The following is a 17,147-nucleotide window of genomic DNA, read 5'->3' as shown; positions in this document are numbered from 1 at the left end:
CAAGGAATAGACAGGATACCGATTGATTTTTTGTCTTTAGCCTCCATGACAATATGAGTGAAAGATAAAAGGGCACTGGCAGTACTGTGGTATAGCTGAAACCCATGTTGGGTAGAGGTCAGGAGGTTTTCCTGGATTAGATATTTGAGAAGCTATGTATATGTGTATGCATTTCTTAAGGTTTTTGAGCATGGGGAAAGGATGGCTATAGGTTTGAAATTGGAAGGACCAGTGAAGGTTCCTCGTTTATGAAGAAGTATGGTATAAAACAATTTCCAGATGTTGGGGTCAGTAGATTCTTGGATAGATCTGTTTACTAGTATTGAAATAGGGAAGGCTATAAAGTCTGTGGTGAGCTTGAGAAAGAGGGGAGGTAGGTTATCAGTACAGGGTGAAAAAGGCTTATGTTTAAGCAGGAGTGATTTGATGTAAGCTGTGGGGACTGGTTCAAGAGAAAAGGGGGTTGTATTGTAAAAGAAGAAGAAGTGGTAGGGGGGTAGGGGAGTGTTGTTATGGTCAGTGTGAGTTAGTTTACAGATAGAGTCAATGAAGTATGACAGTTTCTTGAGGAGTGTTGTTTGGGTAGGGGTTAGGGGTTGTAGGGCTTGCAGGATGAAGGATTTTGTTGATGGTGCTCCAGAATTTATTTTAGATTAGAATGGTGGTTGGTTTGGGCCTTATTGTAGAATTTTTTCTTGGCTTTATTGATTTGCTTTTTGGTAAGGTTTCTGAGTTCATTGTATTTTGGAGGTGCATAGGGGGGATTTAGTTTTTAGCCAGGATTTTCAAACATTGTCTTTTAAGCATAGGTGAGTGAGTGTCTTTTGTAAGCCAGGAGACATAGTTAGCTTTTATCCTAATTTTCCTTAGGGGCTCTAGGGAGTTAAGAATTCCAAGGAAAATATGGTTGAATTCTTGTACTGCTTCATTGAGGGGAAGTTGATGGAGGCAGAACCAGTTAATGGATGAAAGTCTAGTCTTAAATGTTTCAGCATTAAAGCTGGAAAGTTTGCAGCAGTCTCTGTATAAGTGAGACATAGAAAGTTGGACAGAGTTTCTTTGGATATGGGTAGGGAGGTAGTCACTTATTGAGTAAGGCAGAGTGACAGGGTTATGGTAGAGGTTTGGATCAGAAGTAAGGATCCAGTCTAGGAAAGAGCTGGTATTAGTATTTTTATTCATGAGACTGGGTAATGTGATTAGTTGATTAAAACCATGGAGATTTATGCTGAGATTTGGGGAGTCAGTTGGTGTTTTTTCCAGTCTATATTACATCACCAAGGATGACTGTTTTATAAGGTATGTTTTGTGAAATCCATGACATCATATGTTCAAGGATAGGGATAGTATTACCTGGCATGATGTAAATGGATGCTATAGCAATTTTTTTATGGGTGTTTGACAGTTGAGAATTAATAGTTCAGCTGGGTGGAAGTTAGGGAGAGGAGTAGGTAAGGGGGAGAGGTTAAGTTGCTCAGAATAAAAAATGGTAACTCTGCCCCCTTTTTTTGAGATTCTGTCCTGCCAGTAAATGTTACATCCAGGAGGTAAGACATCATTGTTTGAAATGTGGGGATTTAGCCATGTTTCAGATAAGTTTAAGATATGTGGAGAGTAGTGGGCTATCCATACATGGAGTTCAGTAGTTTTATTGAGTAGACTTTACATGTTTATTGAGTAGAAGGTTATGTTTTTGAGAGTGGAGTAGGTAGGGGGGAAGGATGGTGTAAGGTGGGAGATGTGTGGGTTGGGCTGGACAGGAAGTGGGGGAGAGTAGATAGGTGGAGAGGCCAGGATTGGGGTGAATGTCTGCACTTAGCAGGATAGTTTTTGTCAATAGAGTGAGTTGTGCATGATAGGGGTAATATGTATAGAAGTTATGCTTAAGTTTTGGGGAGAGAGGGGTGTGAGATAATATTTTGATTTTAGGAGCTGTACATAGGAGAAATTATAAAGACATGGGGAGATTGAAAAAGATTAGGTAGAGTCCTTACTGGTAATGGGATGATAAGAGTAGGAGATGTTTTTTGGTAAGTGAGTTTAGTATGATATGAAGTTAAGAATGCAAGGAAGAAAAGTAGGGTGGGTTGTAAGGTAGATATGTATCATGATGTTGAAAGTTATGAGTGAGAGAGGAGAAGCTATAGGGAGATGATGGATGGTTTTGTAAGTGTGTGAGTAGGTAAGTGTATTATTTAGGCAGAAAAGGAATGAAGGTGATAGGACTGCAGAGTGAGCCCAATAGTAGCAAGGTTGAATGGGGAGGGTTGTTCCTACATGTGAAAGCAAAACAGTAGAAAACAATCAGTAAATCTGATGAAAAGTTCAGGAGGTAAGGTCAGAGAAAATCAGCAATGTTTATATGAGGCTAATATTAAAATTACAGCTGCATCATGATTTATGTTGGAAATCACAAATGGGATAAATACATGCAGCTGTTTCCTATGAGATGCAGGAAGAAGGCAGATTTCAAACATTAAAAATGGAAAGTATGTACTGAAAGGAGGGGGAGATCTAAAAACTAAAATAAAGATTGTAGTGGTTCTGGTGGGTCTATATCACTTTGATAAAATGGCTGAAGTTTGACCACCATATGTTCGAACTTCTAACCTTGAAGTGCAAAAACATCGAAGGCTTAGAACAGCGATTTTTTCCCAGGGAAAAAAGTAACATAAGGGTGCCCACTTGCAAAAACACATTCAAATAGAAGTACATATTTACATAGACCATACTTGTTTACTCATGGTAAGTGGTCCACAGATGTATACACACAAGAATTAACCAACTGCCTAGAAAAACTAAATACGTTCGTAACCTTTTGGTATTACTTCAGTGTACAGTTGTCCCAGTGCTTTCTTTGAAGTGCAAGTATGAAGTCTACTACCTGATGTGATGTCCAAAAGAGTTATGCAATGTTCCAAAACTGTAAGATTAAACACAGGGGCACATCATTATTAAAATGCAAATGAAAACCAGCATTCAGGAGGCTGGCATATCTTAAATGTGATAACTTAAGGTACCTACCTCTGCACACTGGTTGCTATAAAACTATTTTTATACAAACAGATTCTTACAGACATTTTACTGGAAACTATCAACAGTAGTTATAAACTTGATCTGAAAGAAATATATTTATTTGACATCTTTATAGATATTAATTTGCTTATAACAGCATTCACACACATTACTGTACTTATATTATAATATAAGCTGCTGTCTTCTGTTAATTGTTAATTCTATTAAATGTATATTTCAAGTACTTGAGGTAATGGTAGTAAAATACATACATATATAGTACAAACAGACATTCACTTAAAATCATTCACTTCTTTACATATTAACTCTCATGCACAGATGCATATAATATATTTACCCTCTTAGCTGTATATATATATATATATATATATATATATATATATATATATATATATATATTATCAAACACCTACTCATAATTTACAAACACATACACATAGTTATATGTATGCATATCCATGTAAACATAAAATATATTTATGAGCACATATAACACACACAAATATATAATCTTAAATTGTAATACCTTTTAATTATATTTCCATATTTTGACTCATCACTTCTTCACTCGTAATTAAATGAGTTTTAACATTTAATGATATGTGCTCTCAGCATGTACTGTTGTGATAATGTATATAGGTTTATGTGTTATAGGTGTTGTCAGTTTTATTTATTTATTCTATATAAAGGTTTAATCACTAGGATATTCATAATATTTTCTATAATAAAATTAATTAGAAGAAACAACCATATATAATGTCTTGATCAAATCAAGAAATTTGAAATGCCTTATTTCAGGGATATTTTTGATATATTTAGTAATACATAATGTCATTTTTTATTATTATCATTTTCAACTTTATATTTCTATGATGTTAATTATTAATATTTCTATAACTAATACTTCATCTGGTTTTTCCTTTTAACATGACTTGAGTGTGCTTTAAATAGTTACAATTAATATTATAGTTTTAAATTAAGAAGTGGTAGCAACTGTTTGGTGATATTGGAATAACTTTCTTGGTGTATGATTCGTATCATTATATTATCAAATAAAGACATTTTTATTCTATGACAGGGATTTGAATGTATATAAGTTTGAAATTTTGCTTTTGTTCTTGTTTTTTTTTTTTTTTTTGGATCCGCCTATAACAAAAAGTATTAGTACTTGGCTATTATTTTTTATGCTAAATCATTTTAAATTAGTTCATTCAGATGTCCTTATAAATGTTGACATATAATTTTCTCTCATTGAAGATGAGTAGCTTAAACAAATATTTAAATTCGCATAAGGCTCATATAATTTTCTTAATAGAAACACATTTGTTATCTGAAGATGTTGATAGAGTGATGTTAAAGACTATTCAAATCTTGTGAGCTGTCATTTTAAATTAAAAAGGAGAGACACTCTTATTCTTTGGAGAAATTCATTACCTATTCCTAAAGTATTAAATACCTATTCAAATAAAAATGGCATGTTAGGTTTAGCAGTAGAAGAAATTGACAAAAAAACTTTATACTTTTGTGAATTCTTACCAGATACATGGGATTGGAGCCAAAGTTGCTAAGAAATATTTAAATATTAGAACATTATATATAAAAGGTGAATTGATTATTGCAGGAGATTTTAACTGTATTCTTTCTCATAAGACCCTACTAATGGTGAGGGTTTCCAGACTATCCGCAGTAGCTTAACCCTTAGCTAATTTTATTAATTCTCAGAATATGAGATTTATCTATGATATTAGATCAACTAACTTTCTTACATATTATTCTTATAGATTTGGCACCCAGACAAATATTGATAAAGTTTTTACTTCTATGAGCCTATTTACCAAAACTGAAGATGTATTGATAATTTCATGTAATTTGTCTGAACACAGTGCTATTTCTTTTATGTTAACATTAAAACCAAATAATTTGATTTACTATCAGAGAATCTCTGCTTATATAGTAAAATTAAAAGACTTTAAGGAATGGTGTCTAAAAGAAATAGACCAATACACTGAAATTAATAATAATGGCAAAGTTTCAGAGGTAATTCTCTTGGATTCTTTAAAAGCTTATCTAAGTGATATATATGTAAAAATAATCTGATAAGGAGTTGATTTATTTGCAGTCTAGTATAGATAGATTGAAATCTAATTTAAAACCTTATGACAAATCTGCAAATGGTGAGTTGAAAATACTAACTCAGAAATATCTAGATGTACTTCGCCACACAACATCAATAAGTATGGAAAAATTAAAATTACAAATTTACTCAATAAACCAAAAATGTGTAAATAGGTTGGCTGTCAGATCTGAGAAAAAAATAAATACTAATCATACTAAATAAATAATTTTCAAACAAGGGGATAAAAATCAAAAAAGTGACAGATTTAAAAGACATATTGGAATGCTTTAGGAAATATCATTAAAAAATTATAATAAAGAGACAGACTTAGACATCAGCAACATAACAGCTTTTTGAAAGAAAATCTTCAGTCTAAACTAACCAAAGAACAAATATTTATAACTGATAAGCTATTCTCTTTTAAAGAGTTAAAGGATCAAATTAATAATCTTAAACCAAACAAAGCCCCAGGACTTGATGATATAATTCCAGGGTTATACAAATTATTGCCAGATAATATTTTAAATATCCTTTTAAAAGTCTTTAAACAAGTTAAATATATATTAACAATCCCCCTTCCTGCAAATATTCCCTGATATTTCCCGTCTTGAAATCAAGTAAAGATTCTAACTTATTTTCTTCTTACCAACCTGTTTCTTTATTAAATGTTGATTATAAAATAGTTATGTCTATTATTTATAAAAGATTGAATCTTATTATGCCAGGATTAATAAATGATGATCAAACTGGCTTTATATTACATATAAAGGTTCAGGATAACATAATTAGGCTTAATACTTTAATAGATTTGGCTAATAAAAATAAAAAAAAGAATTAACTATAATATGTCTAGATATAAATAAGACTTTTGATTCTATTAGTTGGAAGTATTTATTTAAAGTACTTAAAGAATATGATATTCCTTAGATTTTTTTTAATCTTATAACTAACCTATATAGTAATTTATTCTCTTATATTAAATTTATCTCTTACATTTCTAGCTCTTTTAAAACATTAAAAGGTATAAAACAGGGCTATACCTTGTCACCTCTATTATTTGCTCTAGCAATTGAACCTTTCACTAACTTTATTAGGTTTAATAGTAAAATTCAGGGATTCTTAATAGACCAAAGTTACTCCTGCAAAATTCAGTTATTTGCAGATGATATTTTAATAATAAGTAGTGATGTTGAAGCTTCAATAGAACATTCAACTAAGTATATTAATTACTTTGAAAAAGCATCAATTTTACTGTTTAATCCTGATAAAACATACACTTATTAATAAAAAGTCAATAATTTAAGAAGCTATAAGAATTTTATTTGGGACAATTCACAAATTAATTATCCTGGAATTGCTATGAAATCTACTGTAAAAGATTAAAGGATAGTAAATTATAATAATTTAATAGACACTGTTACTAAAATAAGTATACATTGGAACATTTTATATTACAATGGTAGATCGACTCACCCTAATAAAAATAATAATCCTGCCAAAAATACTTTTCTATCTACAATTAATTATTCTCCATCATAAACAATCTTTAAGAAATTAAATTCTATTCTTAATTTTCTTTGGTTCCCCAATAAACCAAGAATTTCCTTTGACTGGCATGTTAAAAGTTGGCAAGAAGATGGATTAAGTTTTCCAAATATTGAATTCTCAATTCAATATCTTTATGGTTATAGTCCTCTTGCCAATCCAATTGGAAATCCATCCATGGAAGATTAATAAATAATATCAAATTTGTTGTAGATTTTTTCTCTAAATTTGAAATTAATAGATTTTACTTTATCCTGAAAAACCTATGTTTAAATGAAAAAAAAAAAACTATTCCTGTTACTACACTGATTACATCCTTATAAATTAAAAAAGTCATGGATTCTAATAATATAGTTAAAGATTTATTGTTTTTATTATTTCATATATCAAATACTGTGGGTTGCTTGGGAACCTTTGCTATATAAATGCTAGACTTTAAAGATGTAAATTTAATATTTTGGCATCAATTCTTATATGGAAATAAAACAAATAACACATATTATTTTCTTGCAAGACATTGTTTAGAAAATAATAATTGGTTGACTATGCAATTTTGTAAAAATGTTAGTGATAAAATTAAAATCTCCATGGATTTTCAAACAAAACATTTTCCAAAAAATATTTTGAGTTTTTCTTTAGAATCAATAGTAAAATAAGAATAAATATTTTATATCAATAATCTATAAAATAAAAGAAGAGTTTGGTCCTACAGATTAATTATTTTGGAATTACTCAGCTAAGATTAATTAGAAGGCTTTTTCTGATGAAAATAAATGTTTAATTCTTATATGGGGGGGGGCATCTATTTCTTTTCTTTATTATAAAATTTACATGTGGAGATTTTTCTACAGAGCCTTCTTAACTCCACATAAATCTGCTTTAATATATAACCATGGAAAAAGTAATTGTTGGAGGTGTAATGAAGTATCTGATGCAGACTGGTTTCATATGATATTGGAATGTTAAAGGGTAGCTCCTTTTTAGGTTGAATTTAGAAGTTTTGCTCAAGCTTTGTGGACAAATAAGTGTATCATTTCTAACTCCTTGATATTATTTAATGCTCCAGTTCCAGATTCTGTTCCTAGAGTGCAGGTGCCTCTCCTCTAGTCAATTTTAGCTACAGCAAGAAAAACAATCACTAAGAATTGGAAATGTAAAACTCCTCTATCTTTCACTGAATTCATTAATTTAGCAAAAATGTCTGTAAGAAAGAATTGTCAACTGCCAGAATGAGAACATCAAATATTACTCATCATCTGAGATTTTGTTTAAAAATTAAGTGATTTACTTGAAAAGTTTTAATGATTTAGTTCTCTATGTTTGATTTTACTGTGGACACCTGTAAATAGTTATGTTTTTGTTCTGTTGATCTTTAAATGATTTTGTACAATTTTTGTTTTAAAATTAATAAACAGTTTAAAAAAGAAATGGAATCCAATTTCACCATTTAAATTTGTGCTTGAAATTGATAGCTGTTAAACAATAGGATGGCATGGTGGTTAAAAGAGGTATTTTCTGTGGGCCAGTTATTTAGATTGAGGAGAGAAATTATTAGATTCATTGCAGATGTTGGCAGATGTCTTTGGGGAAAAGACAAATGGTCTGACTGATTAGTATACTTGAGCATGCTTTGTTTTTAAATGGAGAAATTTTTGGATTAAGTGACTCGCACTTTGATTATGATCTTACATATATGTATGTATGTATGTATGTATGGTGGATAGTGCATTGGTAAATGTATGATTGGGTTGATTTCTTCAGATATGGAGGGTGTTTATGCAAGCTTGTCCTCTAATCCTACTGCAGTAGATAGGATATGAGAAGTGGAGGATACTAGTGTTCACTTGTAAGTAGAAGTGAGATGTGGTGTCACAATGGATAAGTATGGCTAAGTATGGATAAGTTATGTATGTTGGTGAGGAATTATGAAGATGTGAAAAAGATATTGGATGTTCATAGAAGGTTATAGGTGAAGAGAGAGATAAGGATTCAAAGGCAGAAAAGAGAAGGCATGTGTGGAAAGTATTTTTGGTACTGTCTATTGAGAGTGAATGTGTTTTGTAGAGATTTTTGCATTGTACCTGCATGACAGGTGGGTGAAAGCAAGATTGCTGATGTCAAAAACCAATAGTGTACATGACAAAGCAATAATTCACTGAAGAGATTGCAGGACACACAGCTGAATACAACCCCCTATACCATGTGTACATGAAAGAAAACAACAGGCTTACATCCACCTTTATGTCTTCATCTCCATCTCTCACATCTTTTATTATGTGCAGTAAGGACTGTCACTGGGTAGAGCATTGAAGTTGTTTTGTAGTACATATGTATTTTTCCTTGTACCAGCATTTGGCATGATGCATTACAGTACTATTTCAATGTTTGATGCCTGTACAGCTGCAAGTCAGTAAGCTACAGTTAGATATGTCATCTAGTATGGTCACCAATTCTGAGTTCATAACTGTGGCTTTCAATGTATTATTATGCCCCCCAGTTCTGCTATTTTCCACTATCAGCACAGCAGGACGGAATGCTGATGTAGTTTTTGTGGGACATTGTGGGTACAATGTTAATTGTTATACCACGTGATATTTTGTATGATAAGGTAAATGATTTTTTTCCTTTATGACATTTCTATGCAAGTCATAAAAAACAGTTGGAAGAGGTTCATAACAAAACTATCTTGTTGGCTAGTAGGCAGATGAACAAAAAGTAGAATGTAGGGATGTAGAAGAAAATGAGAATATGTAAAATGGAAAGCTGGAAAAATGATGGGTAGAGAAAATAAGATTGGTGATATGTTATGGCAGAATAAAAATGTTGTATGACAGAGTGGTAAATTACTTTTGTAAGATTGTTCATCTCACTCCAGGGGAATGAAGGGCTGATGGGGTCTCCTAGACAGGACTGATTGAGCTGTAGGGGTCTCACCTAGCCCAGAAATACCTGACTCCCATTCTATCAGAACAAATATGTTAACTGGGTAAAAGTGGAGAAGCTACCGGGAAAGGTCCTGGGGTATAAAGTAAAAAAAAAATACTTCATATGTCTCTTAGAAATCAGAATAACTGCCTGAAATTAATTGCTGTATCAGAAAACACATGACGAGACAACATGCAACCTGCAGCTCACCACTGAAAATTCCCCACTGAAAATAACAAAAACACAGAAAAATCCACAGTATTATATGTGGCATAACCCCATTCCCCAATTAGGAAGGAATTAGGGGGATTCATTTTCAAATTTAGGGCCACTACAGACTGGATAGGGTGAAAATTCATCCTGCAACAACCTCCACCAAGGCACACTGCTGCTAACACTGAGAATTCATGTTCCTCAATAAGTCACCTTAATCAGCAATGTCCTGTGACTAATCAGGACATATTAAACAGTTATACAATGGCTGGGTGCACCTGAACTGCACTGGTGCACAAGGTGACTCTTGGTATATCATGAAGCACTCAGTGTACAGTACATTCTGGTCTGACAGTGCTTAGTATCTATTGTGCTGCTGTTACTGATTTACAACTCCTTTCCCAAATGCACTTTTATTAGTGGAGTCCGTAAAAGCACAAACTTTCTTCCTCTAAAATAAATATCTATATCCCACATCAGGTATGGCATTTTAAATGTTCTGTCTTCCTGGCTACAAGATTCATTTATGTGTGAAATCTTTGCTGCTGTTGTTCTGTAGCAAATAAGTATAATGCTAGGATCATCTAAATTTGGCCTCCATAAGCAACAGGTTTTAAGGTCAGAGTTTTTTAAGAAATGGTCAGCCAGCACAAGCTAGCTGCTATGGATCTCACCACCACACAAATGTCTGCTTATTAGTCTCACTGTACTAACAAAACAACTGTACTCATGTATAAGTTTCCTTATCACAATTTGCCTACACATATCGCAGTCAGGATTTTTCAGCTGCTAGTCTCATAAACAATTCTATAACATGTTTCTTAGTTACTACACTATTTATTTATTTATTTAACATTTCTTTACCAGGAAAGTCCAACTTGGAACAAAGCCAATTTTCAGCAGAGGCCTGGGGAGAAATGCTCTAGATGCATGTCTTTGTAACAACACTAATTTGCTCTTTTTTAAGCTTTCCAATGCTTTTTTCACTGCTGCAATGTTTTGCAGTCTCGTGATGTACACTGCACTCTTTCTTCTACCGACATGAGTAACATGGAGGGCAATCTGACCTACCAGCCCAAATGTTAAGGTTAATGTGCTTCTCATTACTGTGACTAAATTAGTGATCTAGGACTCATAAGGGTAGCCTAGGTAGAGGTAGGACAGTATCAAAAAGTGGGTCTACAAACATGCATACAACGGATCCAAATCTATACCAGTAAATAAACAAGTCTTACTGCAGGGATTGGTTCCTAGCTCAACATATTCCCAGCCTATGGAATAAGGGACAACTACAGGTTAAGCAAAACACTACTTTGTCTATCTTTAAGGCTAGTCTTGAAGATTGAATGGGTAGACAAAACTGTACATCAGGGTTAGCATGTACATCCCTGTTCAGTTTAGCAGATGAGCATGTTAAATACTTGGAAAGGGTGGCAAGAACTTTTAATTGTGTTTACTTAAAGGTGTATATGACTAGGCATCCTATGCTATCTCTGCAATCATTTGCCTAGTAATGTTCCTATGTCCTGTGTTCCTAAACCCCCCATATAAACATTTATTTGTTGAAATATAACAAGTATTTCATCTAGTTTGTTAATGAAACACAGATATAAATCAAGTTAATAAAGAATTTAATTAACATATGAGAACTATAATAGGCTGCTCTACTGCTTGTCAAGTTACAAGTCAGAGTGGAACCAACTCGCCGAGCACAACTCAGTGAAGCTAATCTCCTCGATCTCTATGTTTTATAGGAATTCACTGCTAGTTCAGTTACTAAGCATGTGTCAGCAGTGATTCCTTTCTTTTTGGACAGTTATCCCTTCTTCATGTTTGTGTGACCTTGCACATGTGTGTGTGTGTGTGTGTGTGTGTGTGTGTGTGTGTGTGTGTGTGTGTGTGCGTGTGTGCGTGTGTGTGTGTGCGTTGTGTGTGTGTGTGTGTGTGTGTGTGTTTATATATAAGTTTGGGCCCTTAGACGGAAGATGCTTCCTGCAAAAACTCTTGTATTTCATTTTTTGTTGGCTTTATTTTCTAAGCAATTGGACTTGGTAAGTTAATTTCTCCATGACTGATATCAGGATGATGCATACAAGAGATAATATAACATTTTAGGTATTAATTCTTAGAATAGCATTTACATGGGAGAGATAAGGCATTGAAATACTGGAAAGAAAAGCTAGAGGAGTAGGAAGTGTAAAGTAGAAGTGGTTATGTTAGCAAAACATGCAAGAAGCAAAAGTAAGGATAGTTATTATAAAGTAATTTGATACTATGTTTCAAAGTTGATGTACTTATGTTATAGTTGAGAAAGTAAGCTTTGCATTCAGATTTGAATGGGAAGTGTTTAATAATAGCAGTTAATTGTAAAGGTACTTGGTTCCATTTGTCTGGTAGATAAACACTTGGAGATATACCCCATTCTGTCCCCATTAAATGAGTTGGACTTTAGTATTCTACAAGAAATTTGTATTTTAATTAATCTGTTTGTGATGCTCCATTTTAACATATTATTTAGAAATGGGAAACATGACTTGGACTTGGTAAGTTAATTTCTCCATGACTGATATCAAGATGATGCATACAAGAGATAATATAACATTTTAGGTATTAATTCTTAGAATAGCATTTACATGGGAGAGATATTTTGGAGATATGCATGGGATTTTTGAGATAATGTAAAATGTATATTGCTCAATTTCTTTGCTAACAAATTCCACTTAAGTTGATTTAAAGCAGTACATTGTTGGGAGTTTGATTTTAGATTAGCCACAAATTTTTCAGGTCTGTGAAGGTTGTGGTCATTTTTGTGAAAAATGCTTAGCCAGGATTCTCTTTTACAATAGCTCCATAGAAAATTCTGGGTAAATCTGTCTTTTTTTCTAGAAGTTGGAATCAAGTGGTTATTATTTTGGTAAAAGGTTCAAAGTTTTTTATGTATATCCTATTTAATGCTCTTAGATAGATACATAGATAGATTGATAAATAGATAATAGACAGGCAGACAGATGGACAGACAGAGAGATTATTTCCTCTATTACATGCGTATTTTTGTCCTAAAAGGCAACTTGCCTTCTGGCATTTGCATCCAAAACTAATACATGAGGTTCCCCTTCTTAGAGTAACTTACTCTGTTGTGGTAGATGGAGGCTAAAACTGTGGCTGAGAGAATCAGCCAGCTCATAATTGGATGTATGTGTTCTGAAGTCAAATGTCAAACAAACAAAAAGAACAAAATGCAGTTGTAGGAAAATATAAAGTAAAATAAACAATTTATAAATACACCTACTTTAGACAGAGAATAAAAAGGCTACTTCTCCAAACAGAAATGAAACATTCTTAAATTTTTTTTGAATAATAAACAGAGTTCAGTACTTTTATTTTAGGCTTCTTGTACTGCTACCTAAATAACATATTTTTTATAAAAGCAACAAGAATGTGCAAGTCAGAAATCATTTGCTATAACTTGTTAAAGGGGGGGGGGGGGTACAAAGTGAAGAGTCATATTCCATAACTCATTACCAATGTGATGGTTACCATAGGCAAAGCATGTTGTAGTTTAAGTATACTGCTGCAAGTAAACATATGAAAAAGAAAAGTGGGATGAAAAGTACTGAAACAGAGATTCTGAAAATCCCATGCATATCTCCAAACAATAAGTTTATTTGAAAATGTAAGTCCATACCTGCAGTAAAGGTTGGTTGCCACCTTTGCTGACCCAGTTGATAGTCCAGTAATAGCCAGAACAGCTTCCACTTCTTGACACAGACACTTGCCCTATGTCTGGGATAGACTGCAGTGCATACTGTAAATCAGTGGCAGAAATATCTGATTCCAGGCCTACAAAAAATGTTAATTTGTTACAGCTGCTTTTTCCTAAATATCATTCCTTTTTTTAAAATATTACCTAAAACAATTACTTAGGATTACCAAGGCATACAAAATAATTAAACAAACTAGCAAAAACATTTATAGTAGTTAAGAAATGTCCTGGGGTTCTATTTGTATATGGCAGTCAAAAGGAAATATATTATGTAAGTTGATAGAATCAGAGGTAATGCTTGTCAGACAGTGTTAGTGTACCTCATCAGCTCTGCCGTGCAACTCAGATATGTTTTTATTTATACATACCACAGTCCAATCACAAAAAGCAGCAGGCACAGTTTCTCATGAAGCTGTAGGCAGTAGTAACTAAAGGCCTCACCCTGTATACCAGCTAATTCCCCTGTTATGATCCCACGCAGCCTCAAAGACAATGGTTACTGGGCGAAGACTGATGCATAGTGTGAAGCAGCTTGCCTGCCTTAAAACTGTTTTAACTCTTAAGTCTGTCTTATATTTAGTCTCAGGACTCTTTTCACCATATTGGCTGACTTTTGGGTGAAGCTGTACAGTGGCATATGTCAGGCATCTGAACAGATACTGGTCATGCATTATCTCCAAATGCCAACCCTGATAATGCCATTGCAGGTATGGGTCACCTTCTGGCTTTCAATGCAGTTCATTGCAGCATGAGAATATCTACAATTCTCTCACTAGGAAGAGGCACCAATTCCAAGGGTGCACTATCTTTCCGCCTCAGCTTTGTCTCAGAGAACTTGGTTTCAGCATAAACCAAGGGCAATATAACAGGTAGGAGATCTCCCTCTGTACCAGTAAGCTGCATTAAGATGTTGCACATTGACAAAGTAGTCGTCTAATCAATTTGCACTGATGCAACTACTCTTTGGCTGTCCTCTTTTTCATACTGTTTCTGCTAAGACCTCTACATGAAATTCAGTGTAGGTTATAGACACTTTATTACTGCCATAGCTATCCTGTCACCCCTGGGCTTTCGGATATTGGCAAAGGCTCTTGCTACACCCATAGTACCTTTTTAGGCAAGGCTCAAAAGACAAACCCACCTCCATAGGTATCACAAGGGATAAGAAACTAAGAGTAATGCTACTCAATGCCAGAAGTCTAAACCTCAAGATGCACGCACTCGAAACTCTCCTTAGCATGGAGAACATTGATATCTGTATAGTAACAGAAACCTGGTTCAAGGCTCTCGAGAGCACCCCAGCACTACCAGGTTATACCTCATACCATGCTTTTCGGCCCCAAAACTTGGACCGAACCACAAAAGGAGGGGGAGTATCAATATTCGTCAAAGATACCCACACCTCCAGGTTGGTGGCACAGCACGAAGCATCAGAGACTATCCATGTGCAACTAACAGTGGGTAAAACTGCCTTCCAGTTTATAGCCTGCTACAGACCACCCTCCCAAACTGAGGAACCCCACTCGGCCTTCCTGAGAACCACTGGAAAATATGAAAGTCTCTCCAAACACCATTATATTGGGCAACTTCAACTACCCAAACATAGACTGGGAGCATTACTCTAGCTCCAACACCCTAGCCCAAAGGTTCCTAGAATTTATAAACTCAAATGTTATGGAACAACTTGTTACCACTCCCACAAGAGGGGAAAACATACTGGACCTGATCATCACCAACATGGGGACTCTATGCTCCAGACCAGAAGTGTATCCCTCACTGGTAATATCAGACCATAAACTAATCTCACTGGATATTCACATCCCGACTCCACCCCCTGCCCTGAAAACCACAGTGAAAAACTTCTCTAAGTCAAATTTCACACTCCTCAAAAACGAGGTGGAATCCTTCAAAGCCCCCGGGCCTGTGAGAAATACGGCCCAGACTGCAGAATCCTTTATAAACGCATTCTATGAACACCTTCAGGAATGCATGGATCATGCAATCCCAAATAAAACCAAGACCCAATCTTCCAAAGGCAGACGTCCTGTCTGGTGGACCCCAGCCATAAACAAACTATACAATAGAAGGAGGAAGCTACTGCATGATAGAGCAAAATCCCAAAAAGGGAAGGCATCTCTGATCAGTATTAGCAAAAAACTATGGGCACTCATAAAATCGTCTAAGGCCAGCTTCGAGAGAAAAATTGCACAGGACACTAAGGATAATCACAAAGCTTTCTTTAGTTATGTTAGGAACCTGGGTGGGAATTCCCATATATGCTCAGAATTAGTCCAAAATGACAAAAAATACACCAAACCCACAGACATTGCCAACATCCTAGCTGACAGGTTCAGCGCAAACTTCTCCCCCCCCCCTCCTCACCAAAAGGGCAAATATCTATCCCAGCAGAGTGCTGCCCCCCTGACACCTCAGATGCTCAGGTAATAGCTGCCCTCTCCAAAGCAAAAAACACAGCATCAATGGGACCAGATGGTGTCCCGGGCTGCGTCCTACATGAACTCCAAGAAGAGCTAAACCCAAACATAAAACTACTGTTCAATCTCAGCCTTACTATAGGATATGTACCCAAAGAGTGGCGTACAGCAACAGTGGTCCCTCTCCACAAAGGTGGTGCCTCAATGGATCCTGGAAAGTATCGCCCCATAAGCCTGACTAGCTTGGTCTGCAAAGCTATGGAAAGGATCATCATGGACCTCATAAATAAAGATATTGGGGACCTACAGACACTGGATCCTACCCAGTTCGGCTTTGTTAAGGGCAGATCCTGCCTCTTAAACCTGGTTGATTTCTTGAAAACAGTCACCAAGGCCATTGACGAGGGAATGTGGTCCACACAGCCTATCTGGACCTCGCAAAAGCCTTCGATACAATACCCCACTCGGGCATTATAGATAAGCTCACCAGCTTAAATATAAACCCCTATATCACTAGATGGGTTGCAAACTGGCTCAAGGGCAGAACCCACATGGTTAGAATTGCTGGAGCCATGTCAGACTCCAAACCAGTTACAAGTGGCGTCCCACAAGGCTCAGTCCTGGGACCTCTCTTGTTCGATATTGGAGGTACAGGCCAACACGGAAGGACTGTGGCTGACCAAGTTCGTAGATGACTGCAAACTGGGCACCATAATCGACTCTCCAGCCGACACAAGCATCCTCCAAAAGGGCCTCATAGAAACAGACAACTGGTGCCAGAGCCATGGCCTCAAGCTAAACGCCAAAAAGTGTATAGTCATCCCCTTTGGCAAAAACAAAGTGCCCACAAATTACCACATAGGTGGTAATCCATTAAGTACAGAAGAAGTAATTAGGGACCTGGGGACCCAAGTTGATAGCAATCTCTCATTTGACAACCACGTGGCCAAAGTGGTTAGAAAAACATTTTATATAGCCCACCTAATCATGAAGGGATTCACATCTAGATCAGGGAGGTCATCGTGCCTCTTTACTCATCCCTCATCAGGCCCATAATTGAGTACAATGCCCTTTTGGGATGTACCTTACCAGACACCTGCAGCAACTGGAAAGA

The 17,147-nt window shown here is 35.2% G+C and overlaps 1 protein-coding gene across 1 annotated transcript in view; it reads right to left on the bottom strand.

Moving 5' to 3' along the window:
* The window catches only part of PKHD1L1 (PKHD1 like 1), a 1,597,738-nt gene that overhangs the window by 853,825 nt on the left and 726,766 nt on the right, over window positions 1-17,147 (bottom strand). Inside the window, exon 28 of the mRNA XM_044066249.1 lies at window positions 13,521-13,675. Within this exon, the coding sequence (XP_043922184.1) occupies window positions 13,521-13,675 (155 nt within the window). The remainder of the gene's footprint in view (window positions 1-13,520; window positions 13,676-17,147) is intronic.

This window comes from Protopterus annectens, chromosome 3.part1 (genome assembly GCF_019279795.1).
Source record: "Protopterus annectens isolate FY-2018-M chromosome 3.part1, PAN1.0, whole genome shotgun sequence".
Classification (NCBI taxonomy): domain Eukaryota; kingdom Metazoa; phylum Chordata; order Ceratodontiformes; family Protopteridae; genus Protopterus; species Protopterus annectens.
This window is presented reverse-complemented; position numbering and strand designations above follow the sequence as displayed.